General features: G+C 51.7%; 2 protein-coding genes and 1 non-coding gene across 4 annotated transcripts in view; 1 reads left to right on the top strand and 2 right to left on the bottom strand.

Moving 5' to 3' along the window:
- BRF1 (BRF1 general transcription factor IIIB subunit) overlaps positions 1–24,022 on the bottom strand; it is a 63,277-nt gene that overhangs the window by 23,970 nt on the left and 15,285 nt on the right. For both annotated transcript variants that reach the window (XM_012746448.3, XM_012746449.2), the window contains exons 3-5: positions 21,045–21,218; positions 10,039–10,070; positions 5,848–5,920 (exon numbers count right to left, since the gene is read on the bottom strand). In XM_012746448.3, coding sequence (XP_012601902.1) covers positions 5,848–5,920; positions 10,039–10,070; positions 21,045–21,218 — 279 coding nt within the window. The remainder of the gene's footprint in view (positions 1–5,847; positions 5,921–10,038; positions 10,071–21,044; positions 21,219–24,022) is intronic.
- On the top strand, positions 1,908–4,519 carry BTBD6 (BTB domain containing 6). Its single transcript, XM_012746453.3, has 4 exons — positions 1,908–2,407; positions 2,504–2,594; positions 2,759–2,877; positions 3,064–4,519. The coding sequence occupies exons 1-4, from the start codon at positions 2,031–2,033 to the stop codon at positions 4,094–4,096; spliced, it is 1,620 nt and encodes a 539-aa protein (XP_012601907.1). The 5' UTR covers positions 1,908–2,030; the 3' UTR covers positions 4,097–4,519.
- On the bottom strand, positions 21,373–21,477 carry LOC142871812 (small nucleolar RNA U13). Its single transcript, XR_012919994.1, has one exon. It is a non-coding gene; the product is annotated as a small nucleolar RNA U13 (small nucleolar RNA).

Raw genomic sequence — 24,022 nt, 5'->3', positions numbered from 1 at the left:
ACACCAGCTACATGGCCCGGGGCAGGGGACATGACCTCTGAAGTTTGGTCTCCTCATCTGCAAAGACAGGTGTCCAGTGTCATACGACTCCCAGGACTGGCATGAGGCTGCTGAGTGGCCAAGCATGGAGTACATGGAAGTCACTGCCATATCCGAGCAACGCCAGCTAGAAGGCCGCCAAGCGTGACACTCAACATGATGTCCCAACAAGGTAAGTCATGACTAGCTAGGACAGGCTAGCAAAGGTCACATCTGACAGACCAGCAGAGGCAGGTGAGCATCTCCTTGGGAGGCCAGGGTCCAGAGCTGGATGCCTGGGACCAAATTCACCTACAAGCTACATGACTTTGAGCACATCACTAGCCTTTCTGTGCTTGCTTCCTCGAGGACAGGGGAAATGGCAGCTCCTGCCACTTCAGAACTGAGTATGGAGAGCACCCAGAGCAGGTTGGGAAATGCTATCTGTGAGTGTTTGCTTCTGATACCTGCAATAATCTAAAGTTTGGAGAGTTCAGACAAACTAGAAAGACTACCAACAAACCAATAAAAATGGTAAAGGCCACAAACATAAAATCCAGAAAAATGCAGATAACCAATAAACATAGGAAAACATACTCAACTGCATTCATAATTAATTAAAGATATGCAAACTAAAACACTGGACATCATTTTCCATGTATTAAAGCACAAGAGAAGAAATAAAGTGGGCACTGACAAGGCTATGAAGGATGAAGCTTCTCACACCCCCGAGGGGTGAAAATTGGCAGTGTGCATAGAGGAGCCGGCTACGCATGACCCCTAAAGCCAAAAAATAAACAAATGATCCTCTGAGCCAGCATTTCACTACTAATGAATTGTTTCACAAAACAAAACACACTGTCCACTAATTCAGATGGGAAGAAGGGTGCACAGACAAGGCCCCAGAGCATTCATGTTCCCATCCTGTAAAGTACCCATCAGCAAGAGAATGGGGCCAGACACGGTGGCTCACACCTGTAATCAATCATAGCACTCTGGGAGGCCTGGGTGGGAGGATTGCTCAAGGTCAGGAGTTCGAAACCAGCCTGAGCAAGAGCGAGACCCCGTCTCTAGTATGCATAAAAAGAAATTAATTGGCCAACTAATATATATAGAAAAAATCAGCTGGGCATGGTGGCGCATGCCTGTAGTTCCAGCTACTTGGGAGGCTGAGGCAGTAGGATTGCTTGAGTCCAGGAGTTTGAGGTTGCTGTAAGCCAGGCTGATGCCACGGCATTCACTCTAGCCTAGGCAACAAAGTGAGACTCTGTCTCAAAAAAAAAAAAAAAAAAAAAAGAATGGGACACAGGGGTTCCCACATCAGATGTCACCAAGCCTTCCAAATAAATAAGGTAGATGCATGGGTCCTGACGTGGTGTCAGACCCCAGGTGGGAAAGACCCCACCAACAGCAACATAGTGACCGGGGCCACATGCCATGAGGATATGCAGTTAAGGATGGGAACAGGCTAAGTTGTCACCAAGCTAAGAGTAATTTCTTCTGAAAAAAAAGAAATTACCTTTCCACATCAGGCATTTCTACGAAATTTAAGCTACTAACATTTCATTTTGGGGTGAAAAAAATGAACCGATTAAAAAAAGTGGGAGGGAGGTGTTTGGAGGTAATAGAGGACAGCTGAACCGCCACCCCAGCACAGGTACCATGCGCGCTCTGCGGGCCCAGGCAAGCGCGCGCCCACCTGCAGGCTAGATGGAGACCCTCGCGCCTGACTGCTAGGTAGCACGATCCCGCTCCTTCCCGGCCCAGCGACAGGGCGTCCAAATCCTCCGAACGGGCGGGGCCTCGGGCCGGGGGCGGGGAGTCGGCGTCCGCCGGTGGGGCGGGGCCTCGGGCGCACCGTGACGCACTGAGACGCGCCGGCGCCGCAGCGGGTACGGGCTGGGCGGGCCGGACTGCGCCCCCTGCGGCCGGGCTCGGGCTCCGGCGGGGGTCGCAGGCCGGGCGGGGCCGCGGCGCGGGGAGCTGCCCCGCCCGCCGCCCGGCGCGGCCCCATGCTGCTGCCCCTGGCCTGCCTGCACGGCCGCGTCGCGCAGTGCCTCACCGCCCTCCTTGTGCTTGCAGAGCCGCCCCCGAAACCCCAGCGCAGCGCCAGGGCGCGCGGCGTGGCGCAGACCTGCGCTGAGGCCGCCCCCGCCGCGCTGCCCACGAAGATGGCCGCGGAGCTCTACCCTCCAGCCAGCGCCGCGGCCGCCGCCACGGACATCGCCAACAGCAACGCCGCCGCCGCGGGCAGGAAGGCCGGCCCGCGCAGCCCGCCCAGCGCCCCAGCCCCCGCGCCGCCACCGCCTGTGCCCGCGCCGCCCGCGCCCACCAACAACAACTTGGAGAGCCCCAATTGGCAGTCCTTCCACCCGACCCTGCGCGAGAGGTGAGCCCGCCCGACATCCCGCCCCGTGCGCCCCAGGGCCGGCGGCCTGCGCCGCGCGGCCTGCCGAGCCAAGCCCGTGTGCCCTGCCCTTTGCAGGAACGCGCTCATGTTCAACAACGAGCTCATGGCCGACGTCCACTTCATCGTAGGACCCCTGGGGGCGACCAGGAGGGTGCCTGCCCACAAGGTTGGTAGAGGGTCAGCCCTTTGAGCTCCCAAAGGCGACGGGCCACCTCCTAAGAACGGACTGCCGCGACCTGGCGTGGCTTGACATGGCCTGTGTCTTCCTTACTGTGCCTGCAGCCAGCTTAGGGGCCTCGGGGCTCACGCAGCTCTCTTCCTCATCCACAGTACGTCTTGGCTGTCGGCAGCTCCGTTTTCTATGCCATGTTTTACGGGGACCTCGCAGAAGTCAAGTCAGAAATCCACATACCGGATGTGGAGCCCGCAGCTTTCCTGATCTTGCTAAAGTAAGTCTGCTCTGAGGGGCTTAGGATGGGGGTTTCTCCTTTCTGCCTGGTCACTACCAGGCAGCATCCCACAGCTTCTGAGGGGATGCACACAGCAGCTGACAGGCACCCCTCCCAGGCCCGCACGGCCTGGTGATGGGTGCTGAGGAGCCAGCCCCCAGCAGCTGCTGTACCTGCCTTGCCTAGGTACATGTACAGTGACGAGATCGACCTCGAAGCTGACACGGTGTTGGCCACTCTGTATGCTGCTAAGAAGTACATTGTCCCCGCACTGGCAAAAGCCTGCGTCAACTTTCTGGAGACAAGTTTGGAAGCCAAAAATGCCTGCGTCCTGCTGTCCCAGAGCCGGCTGTTTGAGGAGCCCGAGCTGACCCAGCGCTGCTGGGAGGTCATTGATGCGCAGGCCGAGATGGCCCTGCGGTCTGAAGGCTTCTGTGAAATCGACCGGCAAACACTGGAGATCATCCTGACTCGGGAGGCCCTTAACACAAAGGAGGCGGTGGTGTTCGAGGCTGTCCTGCACTGGGCTGAGGCAGAGTGCAAGAGGCAGGGCCTGCCAGTCACCCCACGCAACAAGAGGCACGTTTTGGGGCGAGCCCTCTATCTGGTCCGAATTCCAACCATGACTCTGGAGGAATTTGCCAATGGCGCTGCCCAGTCGGACATCCTGACGCTGGAGGAGACCCATCACATCTTCCTGTGGTACACGGCTGCCAACAAGCCCCGCCTGGACTTCCCCCTGACCAAGAGGAAGGGCCTCGCTCCGCAGAGGTGCCACCGCTTCCAGTCCTCTGCCTACCGCAGCAACCAGTGGCGGTACCGTGGGCGCTGCGACAGCATCCAGTTTGCCGTGGACAGAAGGGTATTTATTGCGGGGCTGGGCTTGTATGGGTCCAGCTCTGGGAAGGCCGAGTACAGCGTGAAGATTGAACTCAAGCGGCTGGGGGTGGTCTTGGCTCAGAACTTGACCAAGTTTGTGTCGGACGGATCCAGTAACACCTTCTCAGTCTGGTTTGAACACCCAGTACAGGTTGAACAAGACACCTTCTACACGGTGAGTGCCGTGCTTGATGGCAGCGAGCTCAGCTACTTTGGGCAGGAGGGGATGACAGAAGTGCAGTGTGGGAAGGTGACCTTCCAGTTCCAGTGCTCCTCGGATAGCACCAACGGGACAGGGGTCCAAGGCGGGCAGATCCCTGAGCTCATCTTCTATGCCTGAGACACCACGCAGGGGCCGGGGAGGCTGTGCCACTGAGTGAGCGCAGGGGAGGCAGAAGCACCGAGCTCTGCAGCTGCGCTTACTTTGTATCTCTTTGGTATGTAGCCAGCTGTAGCCTGAATCTGTGAAATAGAAGCCTTTTCTACACAGCCAGAGCCCAGGTGTCTGAATCTCAGGCGTCTCCGGACACTGGGGGTGCACATTTCAGGTGGAGGCAGACTTGGGGCACAACGCAGGCCCCAGATCCCCTCTCAGTGGCACCCATGCTGCCTGCTTTGAGGGGTTGGATGTCCCTCCTACTCTCTTAGGTTCTGAATGGTTTCCAAGCTTAACATGAGACCTTCCCTTCAAATCTTAAACAGTCACTTAAAATAGTTCATCTATTAAAGTAGATTTTCATAATAAAGTTTGCATAAAATGGTAGCCGCGTGTAGGTAAATGATCATGGGAGTCATAAACTCAGGTGTTCTTTCTTTCACACAATGAGAACAGGTCCTCCCTGCCGTCACTATGAGGAAAACCTAGAGTTCTGAACAATGCTTACTGGTTAGAAGCCAACTATGGTCCCCAAGATGCCCATCTGTCCCCTGGGCCCCTACCAGTCGGGGCTGGCTTTCTCTCTAGGGCTGTGGCTAGAATACTCCAGAAAATGCCAGGAGTCTGGTTGTCTCTGTACTTCTTAAAGCATCACCAGCACCTCAGATAAAGTCCCACTGTGTGGATTTGACTCGTGGGGGCACACTCTGCTGGGCCCCTGGGAACAGACCGCTGGCCTCAGGCTGGCCGACTGCGTCACCAGCAGTCACTGCTGCAGGGAAAACCTGTGTGGGCGTGCACCGTAGGGTAAAGCAGGCTCTCCCAGCCCCTTGCCTCTGTCCCCCTATATCGCACACCCCATAGGCAGCTGCTTTGTTTCTGGAAAACCTCAGCTTGACCCCCAAAGGGCAGGGATGGCCTCCCCTGGCACAGTGCTGGGGCCTTCTGGGAGAGGGTATAGGCCAAGCCTGGAGCCCCAGCCTGGTCCGACACCCTGACACTGGGGAAACTGGCCCACCCTGCCCGACCCCACACCACCCTGCTGAGGAAACACTTGCAGGTGCTGATAGGCCAAATAAGGAGATGGCCCTCTGCGCTGGCTGTGGAAACCAGTCCTCTTGGTGAAGCTCAAGTAAAGAAAGGTAAGTCAAAGAGTTGAGGCAGAAAGTGCTGTTCTGATCCCTTCCTTCTAGATTTTTCTATCAGGTCTGATTCTACATGTATGAACGCTGGTGCTGCCAACAGGGGGAAACAGGACTTACTCTACTCCTTCCACATGCTGAAAGAGGAATGCACAAGCTCCGTAAAGCTGCCCACACTGGAAGCTCAGTGAACACAAAAGTGGCAAAAACCCCAAGAATGGACTGTGGCCACAAAGTGGAGTCCACAGGAGGCACCCCACCATTCCTCTCTATGTGGAAATGCCACCTTCCTAGAAGTACCCGGAGGCCAGTATTTCCCAAACCTTGTCCCACACACAGCAGCCCTCCGCTTCCCTGTGTGTGACCCTGTCCACACTTGACAGGCACTCACAGTGGGCCTGCTGGTCACACTAGAATAAAGCCCTCTTGCTGAGTCCCCAGCAGCTTTAGGAGACGTTTCTTACCTTGAGGGGTGCTGCACTTTGATAGGAGTTCCCTTCCGTTCTTCAAAACACATTTGGCACACTGGTTTCCAAGCAGCCCTTGGACCCCCACCTTAGCCCCGACACGTACCTATGGCTGGTGCGTTGATGCAGAGCTCTCTTGCCAGGAGAAGAAACGTCTTTCCCAGCACATACACGTTCACCTGGGATGGAGAGATCACAACCAGAAAAGCACTGTTTAGATGTGTGCTTTTTCTTGCTTAAAATGCATATTTCATTGTTCAATCTTTAAAGAATTTGACATCAGGGCCCCTGCAGCCTGTGGAGCACCCACCCTACCTCCCAGCGAACCTGGCAGTCCTCTGCTTGGCCTCTAGGTCCCAGGGCCTGCCCTCTTCCACCTAGGCCATTGCTTTGGACCTTGCTGCACAGCCTCACCAATGACTGCATTTGCTTACAAGGAAATCTGCTTGGAGGGTCGTTGTCAGGGCATAAGCACACAATGCACATGTGTTTAATTCAGAATCCTGCATGCCCGAACACAAGGCCTGTGTACCCACACTCATCCCCGCTGGTTGCACCTCCTCCATCCCATGACCCCATGGGCCCTACTGGTCTCAGTCTCAGCCCCCTTACCGGGATCCTGACCCAAATCCATGCCCAGCCTGCCGTCCCCTGCTTTCATCAGCTGCCATCCTCTCTTTCTGCCACAGGGCAGTAGAGGTGAGGGCCAGACCTGGAAGGGGCTGGCAGTCAATGGTGGGAGCACCGCTGCTTGTCCTTGAGAAAGCAAGGACTCCAGCCTGCATGCAAACCCTGCACAAGCCCTGCAATGGGCCAGGCTTCCCTAAGGAGCCCTGCTGGGGGAGGCACAGGCAGGCTGTGGGGTGGACGCTTCTGAGCAGGATCTGTGGCCAGTGTGGGAAAACCCCGCCTGCTCTCTGTCTTCACCCCAGGCTTGCAACCCTGTACCCCTGTGCCTCCCATGTTTGGCCAGTCTGGCCCTCTGCCTCTGGCCTCCCCAAAGAACTCCCTCTCCTGATCAAGCCCAGCCTATGGGCCCCTGGGCAAGGCCCCTTGTCCTAGAGTGCAGGTGGCAGGCACTTAAGGCACATGCTGATTTCAAGGGACCAGGGGGGTCTCAGAGATGGTACACAAAGGGGGTGTACATCAGAGACTGGAGCTGGAGATAGTGTTTGTGGGGCCATGTCAGCTCAGGGAACCTGCCCAGCTGGGAAGGCCAGAGCTGGGCCTGCATGTCCAGCAGCTGCAGGCAACTGCACTGGTTGCCTTCTGCCCCTAGATGGGCACAGTTTCTGCCTTCCTCAATATACCCCTGAGGGCTCCACCATAAGGCTGGTGGCTCACAGAGCGTGCCTTCTCACGGAGTTTCCATGGGTCTAGGAGTCCCTGGGTCTGCTGCCCAATATGTGTGGTATGTGAGCGTGCACATATGGTGCATGTCTAAGTGTGCACACATGCAACATGTGAGCATGTGTCTTCCTAGGCCTTGTGCTGGACTTCCACCAGCCTCCTGCATCTTCACCCTCCTGATTCCACGTCTATTTTGACCACAGCAAAACTATGATCTGATGCTAGAATGGCCAGGGCCCACTGGAGGGACCTCCCTGACTTCCGCCTGCCCACCTCAAACTCCCCTCCACCCTAACCTGTGACCCAGACAGACACAGAGGTTGGATTGTGAGACCCTAACACTACAGAAAGGGATTCTTTAAAGGGACTTCAAATGGAAAATCAAATTTTAATAAAGCTGTGCATGTAAAATGCATGCAGTTCTCTCCAGTGACACTACTGTGTATGAGTACTGTTTATCAGAAGTCGTCCCACTAATAGTCCAATGGTTCCCTCTCCTGGGCATCTGGTTGAAGGCTGGTCCCTGAGGGCAGATGGTCAAAAACTGGGCGTGGCTGGCCAGCTCTCCCATCTCTCCCAGGACTGCAGGTGGACTCTGCATACAGACCGCCCTCTTGGGCCTATGGGCTCTACCTCTGAGGAGCTGTGTACCCAGATAAGTGAGCCACCCTGTGTCTGTCTTAAGGCAGGGATCAAGAGGCCTAGGCGTGGGCCTGCTGGAGGACCAAGCAGTCCCCCAGGGGAAGCGCATGCCAGGCTGGGCTGTGAGAGCACCAGGCCCCACCTCCATGGGTTCCAGCCAGACGGTCATTGACTATGAGCTCAATATTGGGGAGAAGTTTAAGCTTTGGTGTATGTATAAGTCCACAATAAAAGGAGAACCTCAAGATGGTGGCCTCTTCCAATTTTATTTATTATTTATTTATATTTTTGAGACAGAGTCTCACTTTGTTGCCCTGGCTAGAGTGAGTACCGTGGTATCAGCCTAGCTCACAGCAACCTCCAACTCCTGGGCTCAAGCGATCCTGCTGCCTCAGCCTCCCGAGTAGCAGGGACTACAGGCATGCACCACCATGCCCGGCTAATTTTTTTCTATATATTTTTAGTTGGCCGATTAATTTATTTCTATTTTTAGGAGAGACATGGTCTCACTCTGGCTCAGGGTGGTTTCTAACTCCTGACCTTGAGCGATCCACCCGCCTAGGCCTCCCAGAGTGCTAGGATTACAGGCATGAGCCACCACACCCAGCCAGCCTCTTCCAATTTTAAGTCATTTCCTCAAAGCAGTCGGCCCTTGCCAGCGGCAAGCCCTCCCTGCCACAAAGGTCCTCACCTGATGCAGGCATGCTCTACACCCATAGACAGGTGTAAAATATCTGTCCTGTGAGTGCCAGACCCATCCTGGGCCCCTGGGGAGATCATGCAGGCACAAAGAAACATGCTGTGGAACCCTCCAGGAAGGGGCCAGCCGCATCCAGTCCCTACCTGCCAGGTCACTTCACACCCACCCAGCATGCAGGCAGAGCCAGCCTCCTGCAGGCATGGTTGTCTTGGCACTTGGCTCTGCCCCTCCTCTGAGTTAGCAGGTCAAAGCAAACTGTCTCTGTGTGTCCAGCCCTGACCAGGACTCTCCCTGGGTGGCACACAGACCTTCACTGCATGCCTAGGTTCAGCCCTGAGTGAGCAGGAACATCCACTTACTATAATAGTTATCTTCTTCCATTTTGACAACCTGAATGATACCCCATTTCCAAAGGCTGCGTATAGAGAAACTACTAGAACACCTCCCTTTCATTCCAAGTAGTGCCCAAGCCACTTCTGGAGTGGCTGCCCTGTCCCTAGCCCCATGCCCATCTTTCCTGGGAAGTGACTGGATTAGAAACAGTGTCATGGGCCTTGCCCTGAACTGAGCACAGAGCATCTGAAATGTGGAGTAACTGGATTATCACAATTCTAGCAAGATTATTTTTAGCTTGACCACAAAATATTTCAGCAATAGCTTCAGAGAGATGCCATTTATAAAGACAGCTGGGAAGACAAAGAAACAGGCGCCATCTGATCCTGGCAGAAATCTAACTGCTGGTCACTGCCCAAGGGCACTGAACTCCCAAGAACCAGAGGTGGTAGCATGGTTATAGGATGCCATGGGGCACCCAGATCTGGATGGAAGATTTCCCTTCTAGTTACGAAATCCACGCTGATTCTGCATGAATCTGCACAATATAGTCACGTTTATTTTCAATGATAATACTTCTCTTTCTGAGTCCTCAGTAGAGTGATTATTATGGACCCTGGAGCTCTACTACAACCCAGGGCATGGGGCCAAAGACTTGAGTCCAGCCCCCAGCAAGCCCCCAGCACTGTCAACGAGGACAAAATGTGGAGTCTCAATGTCCCCAACCCTGTTAGTGTCCCATCTGCACAGGTGTCCCCGGTGTTGGTTTTTCTACTATGTCCAGTAATTTGGAAAGAGAGATGCAACAGAAAATGCCTCCTTTGGTACCCAGAAAGCAAGTGTCTCTAAACAGACCATAAATATAAGGTTTTGCTACAATTTCAAATGTATGCATATGAGTCTAATTTTTTCTATTTTTTTTTAAAAGAATCTTCCTTGCTTGGGACAACAGTTCACTTGGAAAGCTGGGCAAAGTGGCATGCACCTATCCCTGTCTCTTGAAAATAAAAAAAAGTTCACTTGGCTTTCTCAAGTTGTCCCAAGGCTGGGCTGTCCTGTGTGGACAAACCCATGACTTGTGACACCGCGCAGAGACATGTGTCTTGGCCTTGTGACCCCCATGTCACGAAGGCCTCTCTGTCCTACAGAACAAAGGTTCCCAACAGGGCAGAGAATACAGACGGGCCTCCAATGAGTGTGGAGGGTGCACAGTGTGCCCCAGTCACAACCTCAGGTGGGGAAAAAGACTCGGAAGGTAATTAATCAGTCTACCTGAAGCAGGTCACTGAGGTCGAGGAGCATGTCTGGAACAGGAGTCAAGGATCTTCTCAGAGGCTGCAGGCTCAGGTTATACAACAAACTTCCAAGATGTGAAGACCACATCCCCAGGGAACGTGTTTGCTGAGTCTAATCTCAGCGCTTGATCAGGAAGGAAAAGGCCCTGAGGAAAAAGCCTCCCCCCTCATAGGCCCCACCAGAACCTTCCATCCCCCCAGGCGCTGAGGGAAACCTCTGTGAACTCACTACCAGGACAAGGGGCTACAAGAAGTGGGGAGCCAGGCCAAGGGGAACCAAAATGGGGGTGGGCTTCATTATAATCCTCAAAAGACAACTCCGCCTTCACAGAACAGCTCCCAGTCAGATGCCCACTACAGAGGGTCTTCTGCCCCGACAGAGCAGATATGTCCAACGGAACCCGTCCTCCATCCCACGAGCATTTACGGAGCACCCACTCAGCGCCAGGCAGTGTCCTGGGCCGGGGAACCCAGCACAGTGCTCAGCCCAGCACCAGACTCCTGGGAGGCAGACACACAGACACGGGGCCAGCCTCTGCCACACAGGTGAGCCCCAGCAGGCACTGTCACAGTGCTAGTGCTTGAGGGGACCTTTTCTTGCTCTCAGCAGATAAATAAATGGTACCAAGAATATGTCCTAAGTGATTCAAAACTCAGATGGATACACAAAAACATAAAACAGGTTAAGGCAACTTAGATGAAGTTAAAATCTACATCATTCATGGCTCTGCTGTAGCTTCGAGAAGCAACTAATAAAGAAATCCTCCTGGTGCTGAACCAGAAGTCCTGAACAGGTGTCCAAGGAAAATCCTCAGGACCACATGTGTCAGGGGGAAACAAAGGCCCATGATGCTATAACTTAACACAGTCACAGCCCACCAAGGCGTGAGCTCTAAGGTACTTGAATGAAAGGCACACCTAAAGGAAGGTACTTCATGGAGGGTGGCAACAATAAGAAAGAAAATACTGCAGTGGAGACTAGCAAACTAGTGAGAAGAACTGTGAGAAAAAGGAAAGAGGAAAGTAAAACCAAAGGAAATGAAAGGAAGGCAGTGCTAATTATATGTGTAACATCACTGTCATCAAAGATAGACAACAGAAAAAGTTAACAATGCCAAAAGGCTACTTCCCGTGTGGTTCCAACTCTGTGCTGTTCTGGAAAAGAGAAAACTGTGGAGACAGTAGAAGGGTCAGTGGACTCTGTGCTGTTCTGGAAAAGAGAAAACTGTGGAGACAGTAGAAGGGTCAGTGGTTGCCAGGGCTGGAGCACGGAGGAGTTTTAGGGCGGTGCAACCCTTCTGTGCAACACAGTGTGGTGGATAGATGTCACTGTGTATTTGTCAAAGCCCACAGAATGTACAACAGCAAGAGTGAACCCTGATGTAAACCATGACTCTAGCTAATAACATATCGATCGGCTCATCGACTGTAACAAATACAGCACACTAATGCAAGATGCAAGTAGAGGGAAACTGTGTGGTGGAAGGGTACAGGGGAACTCTCTGTACGGTCCACACACTTTTTCTGTAAACCTAAAACTGCTCTAAAAATAAAGTCTATTTAAATAATAACGATGGCCAAAAAAATGTGTAAAACTTTTGAGCAGAAGCTTAACAAAGAGAAACAAAACCAACAAGCACATAAAAAAGAACTCAACAGTATTAGTTATCACAGAAACACAAAGGAAAACAAGACACCACCACGTACCTGCAGCAGCACCAAATGCTGGTGAGGACGTGGGTCGACCGCGATTCACACACACTGCTGGGGAGTGTAAAGGTATAAGCTCTTTGGGAAAAGTCCTGGAAGTTTCTTATAAAACTAAACATATACCTATCTTTTGACTTAGCTATTTTACTCCTAGGTATTTACCCAAGAAAAACAAAAACATATGTCCACAGAAAGACTTATAAAAGAGTGTTCATAGCAGCTTTATTCATAATAGCCAAAAACTGGGAACAGCCCAGCTGTCCATCAAGAGAAGAACAGAAATCTAGCTGTCTTGTGTCACACGGTGCGGTGCTACTGCTCAGCACATCAACAACATGAGTGAATCTGAAAAGCATGCCTGGTGTAGAAATCTTCCAGAAAGAACACAGGCCATATCATTTCACTGTAAGACATTCTACCATAAGCACAACAGGCTGTGGATCCTTCCACAACAGGTGGAAGGATATCAGAACAGTGTCTGCCTCCCGACCGGAAGGGCAAAAGCACTGCGCGCTCCCCGGTGCTGGCGCTGCTCTGGCCTGACGGGAGCTGGGCAGAGGTGCACCCTTTGCCAGCGCATAGCAGCGGGACCTGCGTGTTCCTGTTAGGGCCAACGTTACCTGCAAAGGAAAGAAGGAACCAGCTAATGATCTGCCTGCTGAAGGGCTTTGTGGGGAATGGGCAGATGTCTGTACCGTCCTTTCAAATGTGCCAGAAAGTGAGACAGCTCAGGGACGCATAGCGGGGATGCGGGCGTCAGGGGCAGACTTGGACCCCATGTGTTAGGGAGCGACTCTACAATTACCTCAACTTTGCAGGTGTTTGAACATCTTCATAATAAAAACATGGAAGTAAGTGTGTACATTTTATGAATAAAAGGAGTTTGGAATGACACTTTTACATGAGTTAAAATGATTATTTCCCCTGAAATGAAAATCGCCTGATACTTGATCCTGGACCACCTGGCTCTGCCAAGAGGCACTCCAGGGGAATTCCCAGACAGCAGGCTCAGTTGTGTGAGAGACATCCACATGTCCCCAGGGCCCATCCTGAGCCAGAGCCCATTAATGTCCCTGGGGCCCAGCGCCCAGGTACCCCAACCAATGAACACCTGGGGATCTGCTGGTGGCTTCTGAAGCATCTTCTGCCCAGAATGGCCAGCAGGCCTGGCCCCTCCCAGGGGCCCCTCCATTTGCTAAGCAGATGCTTCTAACCTTCCCAGCTGGAATTACAAGTCAGCAGGCAAAAGTACCTTGCTGAGGGCCTGAGGGCCTCTGTGCTGTTGGCAGGGACCTCTTTTTCCCTCCCTCCTGGTCCCTGCAATGTTCTGGTGGCACTTCTGCTCAACGAGCCTTGAGTGCCAGTCACAGAGGAGATGTATAAATAAGACTGGTGGGTGACAAACACCTTCAAAGATTCTGGACTCTCCCAGCCCCAAGCATATGAGGGGCTGGGAAAGAGCAGCCCCAAGCATATGAGGCTCTCACGAGACTGTCGCTGGGTCCCAAGGCTGTGGTGTGCAGCGGTGCATCCACTACTGCACCACCACACCGCCCGGCACCCGGATGCGCCGGGCTTCCCCACCAAGTCGCGGCAATGCAGGGGTAGGGGCATGGCCACTCCACTGTGAAGAGGGCAGGGGAAACTAAGGCTGTCCACACCATTTGACTACCTATAGTATGCCTGTAGGGAAGATAACTACAGATGCATTTTCCATTAGTAGGAAATTTTACAGAGATTTAAATAAGGCAGAAGTAAAATTCAAAAGAACATGAAATTTCTCTGAGCAGCCTCACATATAAATGTTTCTTCTGGGTACCCCAAGAGAGAAACAAGGAAACCTGCCCCTGTATGTACAGTGCAACAGAAAGGTCTGTGCTGCAATAGTTTGCAGATGAATGGGGGACCAGTGGGGTGGCCCCAGCCTGAGCCAACGCCATTCCCAAGTCCCATGGGACCAGAAAGGGGATTGTAGACATGGCATCAGGACAAAGGAGCAAAACCTCGACTTCCCCCAGAAGGACAAACAGCCCAGCCCCCATCCACCATCGTCCCTCTTGCTCTGACTAATCTTCTCCCAGGCAGCCAACACTATTTGGCACAGTTATACATGTCCCTGCCCACAGCTCTATTAGAGCGTGAGCTACTGGCCACGCCTACGAGGACAAAGGCCACCGGGAGTGCTGGGCACCCCAACCCACGGGCAAGCAGTGCCTGGCAGCCACGACAAGGAGCACCCCAACGGGGGCTCTGAATGCCAGCTGCATGTACAGCACTGACACCCACCCACCCACCATGTACACAGTATTAACACCCACTGCCTGCACCACACTGATACCCGCTGCACACAGAGCACTGACATCTACTATCTACACAGCACTGATGCCCACTGCATACACAGCACTGATACCTGCTCCTATACCACGCTGATGCCTGCTGCATACATAGCACTGACACCTACTACATACACAGCACTGACACTCACTACATATACAACACTGATGCACACACCATCTACATACCACTGACGCCTGCTGCATACACAGCACCGCACGGCACTGTTGCCTGCTGCTTACACAATGCTGACATCTGCTGTCTGCACGGCGATGATACCTGCTACTATCCAACCCTGACATTGTCCTCCCAAGAGCATGCCAGGGGGGTGTTGGAGCCACATTTTCCCTGTTTGCTTCAAGGGTAACTGAGACTGAGGCTGTGGCTGAGGCTGCCCACTGAGAGGTGGAGCTGACACAAAACCCAGCCTGGCTCCTGGCCCACTCTTGACCCCACATGGTCCTGACCTCTCGCCAGAGGGTGAAGCAGGAACAGACCCTTGGGATGTGAGAGCTGCTCCCTGCCCCACCCACGTGGATGATGACGATGGGCAGAAGCTCCAAAAGCATGTTCCCCTGAACCCTTGCACAGCACAGCTCCTTGCAATAGCATAGAATCAGCTGTAATTTCAAAAATGTGAAAGAGAAATAACCTCTGGGTTCAGAGCCTTCATTGCAAGCTTCCTAAAGCAGGAGCCTGGCGGGCAGAGAGTGTCTCTCTAGGCCCCATACCTGGTGGGCAAGGCTCTGTTAGGTCTTGGATATAGCTAGGAATGGGGTCACTCACCCCAGGACTCAGGTGGCCTCAGCTGCTTGAGAGCATGCCCCATGAGCACCTAGCTCCCAGTCATGAGCAGCCCTGTCCTCACAGGGTGCTCCCCAAAGATCACCCTCCTCCTCAGCCTGGCAGAGAGCAGGTGCTCTGGGAAAGTCTACTGAATGAGTGATGAGGGGTGGTAGACCTGCCAACTCCCCTTCCTCCAGCCCACCGTGGATCTCCACCGAAGGACCTGCCCCCATGAAGGGCCAGTGAGTCATTACTGGGCCTTGCCCATCGCCCCACATGGCAAACCAAATCCTAGAGCCAGGCTGGGCTGTAGTATCCTACCGTGTGTTCTCCTTTGTGTACAACACACCTCAAATAGTCCAGCACACCACCATTATCATTGTGTGTGACATTTGTAAAGTTTAAAGGTATCCAAGTGACAATCTGAAAGCCCCCTGCCCTTAGGACTAAGCCTCCAACAAAGCCAGGGGCCCAGCTCCGTTCAACCACAGATGATCCAGCCACCATTCAAGCGGCCACCCCATGCTTGCAGACTCTGCTTTCACTGGGAGGAGCTGAGCAGCACAGGGACAGATGCGCTTTCTCGGACTGGGCGTGATTCCGATCCTAACCTATTTTAGTTATCTGCTCATAGTCTTGCCAGGAGGCTGGGGTCCTGGGCTGAGGTGTTCCAGGGAGGAGACCAGGCCCAGGAGACGGCAGGCCTGGCATGTCCTGGGAGGATCGAGGTGGCCAGTGAGGCTAGAAAACAGCAAGGAGGGAGAGTGAGACGGGGGAGGTCAGAGGTCACAGCTTAGTGGCCATAGAAGGACGTGGATTTCATTCCACATGTGAGGGAAGCTATTAGAGAGTTTGGGGCAAGGAATCAGCAAGCCTTGATTCGAGTCCCGAAAGGACTGCCCAAGTGCTTGAGGCAAATGCACACAGGGTCAAGAGTATAAGCAGGCGTATGCAACAGCAGGAAGCACAGACTTGAGTGGGGGCAGGGAGGTGGTGGCAGAGTGACCTCCAATAGAGAACACTGCAAAAGTCAGGCGACCCAGAGGTACCACATGCTCTGGTCTCCCACTCAGGACATCTACCACTTCCCAGGGCAAAGCGCAGAGGCCAATGAAAGTAGGAGCATCGTGCTCACACAGTCTCACTTGGCAGGGGAAGAGAAAATTTAGAGTTCAGGGGCTTCTAAGACAGCTAGACTTAAGGGCCCAAAGTACCAAGAGAAGAGGCAGCAACTTCAAGAACTGAGCCCAACACTGTGCACACACGTTCCCACCAAGGCACTTGCTAGCTTCAGGGCTGCACAGGTGCAAGGACTGGACACACGGAGCCCAGTAAAGTCAGCTCTGAAAGGTTAACTCTGAAGAGCTGGGTGGGAGTTCTGCAGTCACAGGTGCCATGAGGGCAATAATAGGGTCCTGCCACAGCCCTTCACTCAGGACCCCAGATGCACCAGTTGCAAGTGGACCTGGGCCAGCTTCCCATATGCTCTCTGCTTGCTCAAGAAAAATTAAATACTCTCTGGGGGAAAAAGTATCCACCGTCTCTATAATTTTTCTAATATAATATCCAGCAATTCAATAAAAAAAATTACCAAGCATGACAAAAGACAAGACCAAATGAACAACAAACAACAAAAAGAAAATTAAGACAACAGAAACAAGTGATCCAACTACTGGAGTTATCAAAGACTTTCCTGTAACTCCAGAAAGGAAGAATTCTACCAAAGAACTGGACTCTGTAAAAGGAACTAATGAAAAACAAATCATTGAAATTAAGAATAAGAAGTTAATAGAGGAGTGTAACACCTGAAGCAGAGAAAGATCTAACATACTTCTGGTACCTGGGGTGCCAGAAAAGGAAAAGGGAGAGAACAGGGCAGAAACTGTATTTGAAAGGCTACCACCTCAGATTTCTCTAAAAGAGACAAAAGACATCAAGTTTCAAATTCTAGAAGCTTTACAAAGCTTTACAACTTGGACAAATACAAAGGAAACCACATCTAAATACATCAGAGTCAAACTCCTGAAACCAAAGACAAAGATATTTCTTAAGAGCAGGTAGTGACCACACATTCTCACTAGCAAGTAGGAGCTAAATGATGGGCACACATGACACAAAGAGACATAAAGAACATTGGAAACCAGGAAGGGAGGAGAATGGGGGGTTGAGGGATAAAAACCTACCTATTTGGTACAATAAACACTATTCCCTTGATGGGCACACCAAAAGCCCTGACTTAAGCATTATACAAGGTATCCATGTAACAAAAACATTTGTATCTCCTCAATATTCTTAAATAAATGGAAAAACATTTTTAAAAGCAGGTAGCAATATGAGACAATTACCTTCAAAAAGTAAAAGATTTATGATTTATAGCTAACTTCTCAACAGAAACAATGGAAGGCAAAAGAAAATGGAATGATAGTGACAAAGTATTAAAAGAAAAATGCTGACCAGAATTCTATACCCAGTGAAAATATTTTTTAAAAATGTAGACAAAATATACTTTCACACAAACAAAAGTTGATTTTCTTTTTTTTTTTTTGCCAGCAGACATACTAAAAGAAATAGAAAAGAATGTTCTTCAGACAGAAAGAAAACAATCCTAGAAGAAAGCAGAGAAACACAGGAAAGAATGAAGAACACTGGAGAGTCAAAACTGGGTAAACCTGAATGAATCCTAACAGTTGAAAGCAGCAGAAATAATAGTACCTTGCAGAGTTTGTATTGCCTGGGAAATATTATATTCTAATTTAAGGAAGACTCTAACAAGTTAAGGATACAGGATAACATCTGTAGAGTAGCCACTAAACCAATAATAAATAAATGTATAATCAACAAGCTACTTAAGATAAAAATAGAATAATAAAAATTTGATTACCCTAAGACAGTAAGATTAAGTAAGACAGAGGAGAGGGGAGAAAAATGGAGCAAATAGAAAATGTAGAAAGAGATAAAGTTAAACTCAGCTACACTAATAATCACATTAGATAAAATTCTCCAGGCTGGGCGAGGTGGCTCACGCCTGTAATCCTAGCACTCTGGGAGGCTGAGGCAGGAGGATCGCTCGAGGTCAGGAGTTCAAAACCAGCCTGAGCAAGAATGGGACCCCCATCTCTACTAAAAATAGAAAGAAATTAGCTGGACAACTAAAAATATATAGAAAAAATTAGCCGGGCATGGTGGCACATGCCTGTAGTCCCAGCTACTCAGGAGGCTGAGGCAGAAGGATCACTTGAGCCCAGGAGTTTGAGGTTGTTGTGAGCCAGTCTGATGCCACACCATTCTAGCCTAGGCAACAGAGCAAGATTCTGTCTCAAAAAAAAAAAAAAAAAAATCTGCAATTAAAAAAACAAATATCTCAAGACTCGATTTAAAAACTGGACCAGGCTCACACCTGTAATCCCAACACTTTGGGAGGTTGAGGCAGGAGGATTACTTGAGGCCAGGAGTGAAGACCAGCCTAGGCAATACAGCAAGACTGCATCTCTACAAAAAACAGAAAAATTACCTAGGCATGGTGGTGCACACCTGTAGTCCCAGCCACTCAGGAGGCTAAGATGGGAGGACTGCTTGAGCCCAGGAGTTTGAGGTTATAGCAAGCCATGTGGGAATTTATATGAGGCCAGGCATGGTGGCGTGCACCTGTGGTCCCAAGTACTCAGGAGACAGAGGCAGGACGACCACCTGAGCCCAGGATTTCAAGGCCACAATGAGCTACGATGGAGCCACTGAATTCTAGCCTGGGTGACAGAGCAAAATTCATCTCAAAAAAGAATGAAACCCCAGACTCTTTAGCAGTCACTCCCTATCGCCCCTCCCTAGCCCCTGGCAACCACCAATCTGCTTTCTGTCTCTGTGGATTTGCCCATTCTGGACATTTCGTAATAAAGGAATCATAAACACACGGCCTGCAATGTCTGGCTCTGTCACCGGGCACAGTGTTTCTGAGGCTCCTCAGGGGCTTCGTTCCTTTTTATGGCTGCACAACAATCTCTGTCCAGATACCACATTCTGCTAATCCACTCATGGGCTGGGGGACACCTAGGTTGTTTCCACCTTTTAGCCACACGGGTGATGCCACTGTGAACACTGGTATGCAGGTTTCGGTGTGGACACAGGCTTTCATGTCCCTTGAGTAGACGCCTGGGAGTGGGACTGCCGGCTCAGGTGCTAACTCTGGGGCTAACTTTAAGGGAAACAGTTTTCCCCGTGGCTGTGCCACTTTACCCTCCCACCGGCAGTGGCGAAGCACAGTGGCCACCCCAGCAGGACCCATCTGTCCTATTTGTCTTCATCACCTCACTATGAGCTCCCTGTGTCCTGGGGCGGCTGAGAGTACTCCTTCCCCTGCAGGAGGGCGCAGTGGGGGTGGACACACAGACATGGTACAACTCGCTGTCCCACTGCGCTAGCCCAGATTTCTAGTGCCACCTGAATACTGGGTCCTGCTCCGGAGTGGCCCCTAAACGGCTCCTACAAACTCTCAGGAGGCAGAGTCAGAGACCCCAAGACTCCACTCAGTTTCTCTTCCAGGCGTCTATCTGACCGTGGTGGCACTGAGCAAGGTTGGAGCAGGCCTCTAAGACTTCCAGGGAGGAGCTGGGGGGGGGCACCAGAAAACAGGCGGGGCGGGTGGTGTCCGGTGGGACGGAGGGCCTGCCAGGGTACCTCATATCATCCCTTAAAGCATGTGTGTGCTTTAATGGTACATTTCAAAAATTTAAAAAGACATTTTAATGAAAGATTCTGGAATTGAGGGTTGCCCAGCACAGTCAGCACATCACCCAGACCACCGTCCCCAGCACCGGCCCAGCAGGATCAGCTGACACTCAGGACAGCCTCGGAGGGAGACCAGACTGAAAGAAACAGACCCCAAGAGGAAGAGCTCAACCAAGTACTACTGCTTCCTACAAGATGAGAAGATGCCACGACCGTGAAGAATGGGGCATTGTATAAAAAAGAAATGTTCAGAGAACAAAAGAGCTCTTAAAAATTAAAAACAAGAAAGCAGAAAAGGCATGACTTCACTGGAAGGTCTCCCAAAGCAAAAAGGTAAGTAGGTGAGAAGGACGGACGGACAACTAGAGGCCAGTGTGGGGCAGGCAGAGTTCACCAAGAAGACAAAAAGGGAGAGAAATGGAAACAGTGACTCCAGAGAAGTGCAAAACAGGAGACTGCCAGGCAGAAAGGGCCTGAGACATTCATATATTGTGAAATTTCTCAACACTGAAATTAAAGAAAAGGTGCTACAGGCTTTCAGAGAAAAGCATGCCAGCCACACCGCGAGGACTGGGAACTGGAATGGCAAGGAAGTACTGACAAGCATGCTGGGCAAGAGGCAGCGGGGCCATGCCAAGCACAGACTGCTGGAGCAGGGTGAGGGGTGGCAGCCCTTTCTCAGGGAGCCTTTGCAGAAGGTGCCCTCAGCAGCTGAGGAGGGCATGAGCCAGGAGGCAGGGTTCCACACGGGAGAGGTAAAGGGAACCCAGGAAAATGGGGAAAGGAAGCTCCAAATACGCACATGTGTGCCAGTACAGCCCAGAGTGAAAGAGGCTAGAAGGTCCAGAAAGATGAAACTGGCAGTTTCTGATGCACACGTATGCCTGCAGAGGGCAGCAGAGAGCACAGGGCTGGATGCACAGCCAAGAGCATGGAAACCCAGGCACGAGAGAAGACCAGACCACCGACCCTCCAGACAAGGCAAAGCTGTGGACCACTGAGAGTCAGCTGCTCCCTCATCCACCACACGGCAGGCACATGGAGCCCGGCCTGGCTACAACCCACTCAGGCCATAGCACTTCACCGCCTCAAATCAGAGGCGGGTCCAAACCACAAGAAGATGCCTAAGACAGTGCCCAAGACCCAGCTGGTCTGAGAACGGGAAGAAAACCAACCCAAGGAACAGTTTCCAGGGACCAGCAGAATCCTCGTTCCATCTTCTCAAGTGCTGTGGGAGGGGAGCAGGTGCCCAGCTTCCCAATTCTTCCACCTGGTAAAAAGCGACCCTAAATTCAGAAAGCCCTGGATCAATGGGACTGTTAATTTAGGAAGCAGATTCCAATTAACTGCAAACACCACGTTCCTGAACTACCAAACCACAGCATTTGAGGAAGCCAATAAAGCACCTGAAGGCCCCAAACCAAAGGATACGCGGTGTGCCCTCCGTGCGGCAGACCAGGTAGAGGCAGGCAGCGGTCACGTGGGCCATCCTCCGGCCGCGGGTCAGGTGCTTGCTCACGGCCATCTTGAAGAAGTTAAAGGCTGTGTCCAGGCAGTGCTGGTTCAACTGCAGCTGGTTCCCCAGGTGATGGATGTGACGCCTCCCTAGGACAGGACACCAAACAACGTGTACATTACCACGATTCATAACGTTCAATTGACTGAGAACTTAAAGAATAAGAAGTATCACATGACTACCTGACCAATTTAAAACTAAGAATATGGATTTTCCCTTTTCCTTATAAGTTTTTTTCCTTCATGTCAGGCGGGTAACATGCTGACATCATAACAAGGTTTGAGGCAGGCATACTATCACGCACCTGCATAAAAACCCAATCATCACACTTATGAACTACAAGAGGATCTCCTTGTAAGTTTTTAAATTCACTTTCTGCCTATTCCAACCAACTTTTATTTATGGACTCTAAAAGATAAATTTCCTATGATTTTCACCTGCCCTGAAATCCTATTCCACAAGTTTCATGCTTCAGGCTTTGAGAGGGTGTGTGCAGTTTGGCTGAATATGCCTTTCCCTGGTGCTCCCTGAAGTCTGGGGTATCTGGAAAAGGCTTGGTTGTGCCTGGTCAGCCTGGTGCTCCCTCTGTGACCACGTGACCTGCAGTGGAAGCCCCCCACCCCCCAACAGCCAGGAGTGCTGGGCACCACCTCCTTTCCCAGTGGCAGAGGGGCGGGGACAGCCCGCCCTGCCCTTCCCAGGAGGTCCTCTCTGCTCAGTCCAGCCCTGTCCAGCCTGGCCCCCGCCACCAGCCTCTTTCCAGGAGCTGGCTGTCTGGCCAGGGAAAGGACCATAGCAAGGTCCAACCTGCTATGGTCCAACCTGCCATCTCCTCCATACCCACCCACAGCGAAAGGGCCATGGCAAGGGCGCATGCAACACACAGCAGATTTGAGGGCACTGGGCCCTTCTAGGAACTGCAAGACACTGGATGTGGCCAGGACTGCAGCATCTGAGTCCATATACCTTCTTGTAGCAAGACCTTCCCTATGGGACAAAAGGTGGCATCAAGAAGGAAGCAGAGGTACTGCCCCCTAGGCAGAAAAAGTAACCACAGACCACCTGGCAAACACAAATGAAAATGCAGAGCAGACATGCAAAGGCCAGAGTCAGGAGAGCTGGGGAATGGACTGCTGTTTCCATCAACACTCTGGGCTGACCTAACACCCCACTTCCATCTGCAGCATGGGCGCTGTGGCAGGCAGAGTCCAACCTACAGGCAAGAGGCCCACTTGGGTACACAGAGAATGCCCATGGGTGGGTCAAGGCTCAGGACGCCAGGGAGAACCGCCATCACAGAGATTTCCAGTTCCCACCAGCGTCCTCTGCACCCCAATTTTTTGTCTATCCAAAGTCCTCCTGCAAGGTCACCTGAGGTGACCTCCACTTCGCCCACAGAAAAGTTAAATACTGACCTCCCTGATTTCTTTGATAACAACATGTGCGCTGGGGAAGGCAAGGGGTGGTGCTCTGCTCATGGCCAAGCTGCACTCAAGGTGACTGTCAGCCAAAGGCAGCACCTGGTGAGCCCACACCCCAAAGAAGCCAATGCCCAGGGTGTGTAGTCTGGCAGGTTGGGGACGATCCTCACACTGGAGGCACCTGGCAGCCAGCACAGCCACACAGAAGTGGCTTCAGTGTATCGCAGAGCTGTGTGCCTATTGCAACTCAGCACGCTTTCCATCACCCAGAAACCCCATAACTGTCAGCACTTACTCCCCACCCACTCCCGAATAAGTTTTAAATTCATATGAGTTCAGCAAGCACCATTAGCAGACAGAACCTTAGACGTGTGATTTCTATGTACAAAGAAGTTACGAATAAGCACAAAGTCATATAAAACCCAATTACAAATGAACTAATCATAGCTTACGAGTCTCCTTAGGCTTCCTTCCGATAAATGAATTCTACAAGTAAACTCACCAGAACAACTTCAAAATGTTGACGTTTTGTAAAAATAAGGCCTGCCTTTCCATTTGAGCCAGCAGGTGAACAGCAGCCTCCCATGACCGGCCCCACGACCACAGGGGAGGGAGAGCTGAAGGAAACAGAGTGACATCACAGGCAGGGCAGGGGCCCTGGAGAAGGATACGGGGCCAGACTCAGCATGTGCAAGAAGCTACAGACGCTGGGGCCAGAGGAGGCCCAAAGCCCCAGGCTTCCACACTGCTGGGCCCAATGTCAGGCTGGCCAGGGATGTCAGCCTCCGGGGATACCAGCTGGCTGTGGGTCACACTGTTCCCAACGTGGGCACGTACCCAGAAGCCAATAGGTGCCCCAGGGCATGCAGAAGCAACACAAGCGACTTCAGACCCGCATGCACATAAATGTGAACTGACAACCAAGAGCACTGACGTGTGAGGAAAAAGGCAACACGATGAAGGAGAAACACCAAACTCAACAGGCAGATGTGCTGACAGAGGAAAGCTTCCAAAGCTCCACCGCACCTTGGAAATATGAGAAAAGATACCAATCCCTTAAAATGTAAAAACAGGCTGTAATTAAAAAGACATGGTCGGCCAGGCACGGTGGCTCACGCCTGTAATCCTAGCTCTCTGGGAGGCTGAGACGGGCGGATTGCTCGAGGTCAGGAGTTCGAAACCAGCCTGAGCAAGAGCGAGACCCCGTCTCTACTATAAATAAAAACAAATTAATTGGCCAACTAATATATACAGAAAAAATTAGCTGGGCATGGCGGCGCATGCCTGTAGTCCCAGCTACTCGGGAGGCTGAGGCAGTAGGATCGCTTGAGCCCAGGAGTTTGAGGTTGCTGTGAGCTAGGCTGATGCCACAGCACTCACTCTAGCCTGGACAACAAAGTGAGATTCTGTCTCAAAAAAAAAAAAAAAAAAAAGACATGGTCCTTGAAAATTTTAAATACGATCATGGAATT

Source organism: Microcebus murinus, chromosome 6 (assembly GCF_040939455.1).
Source record: "Microcebus murinus isolate Inina chromosome 6, M.murinus_Inina_mat1.0, whole genome shotgun sequence".
In the NCBI taxonomy this organism is placed as follows: domain Eukaryota; kingdom Metazoa; phylum Chordata; class Mammalia; order Primates; family Cheirogaleidae; genus Microcebus; species Microcebus murinus.
The sequence above is the reverse complement of the archived record's forward strand: the minus strand, read 5'-3'. Positions and strand labels throughout refer to the sequence as shown.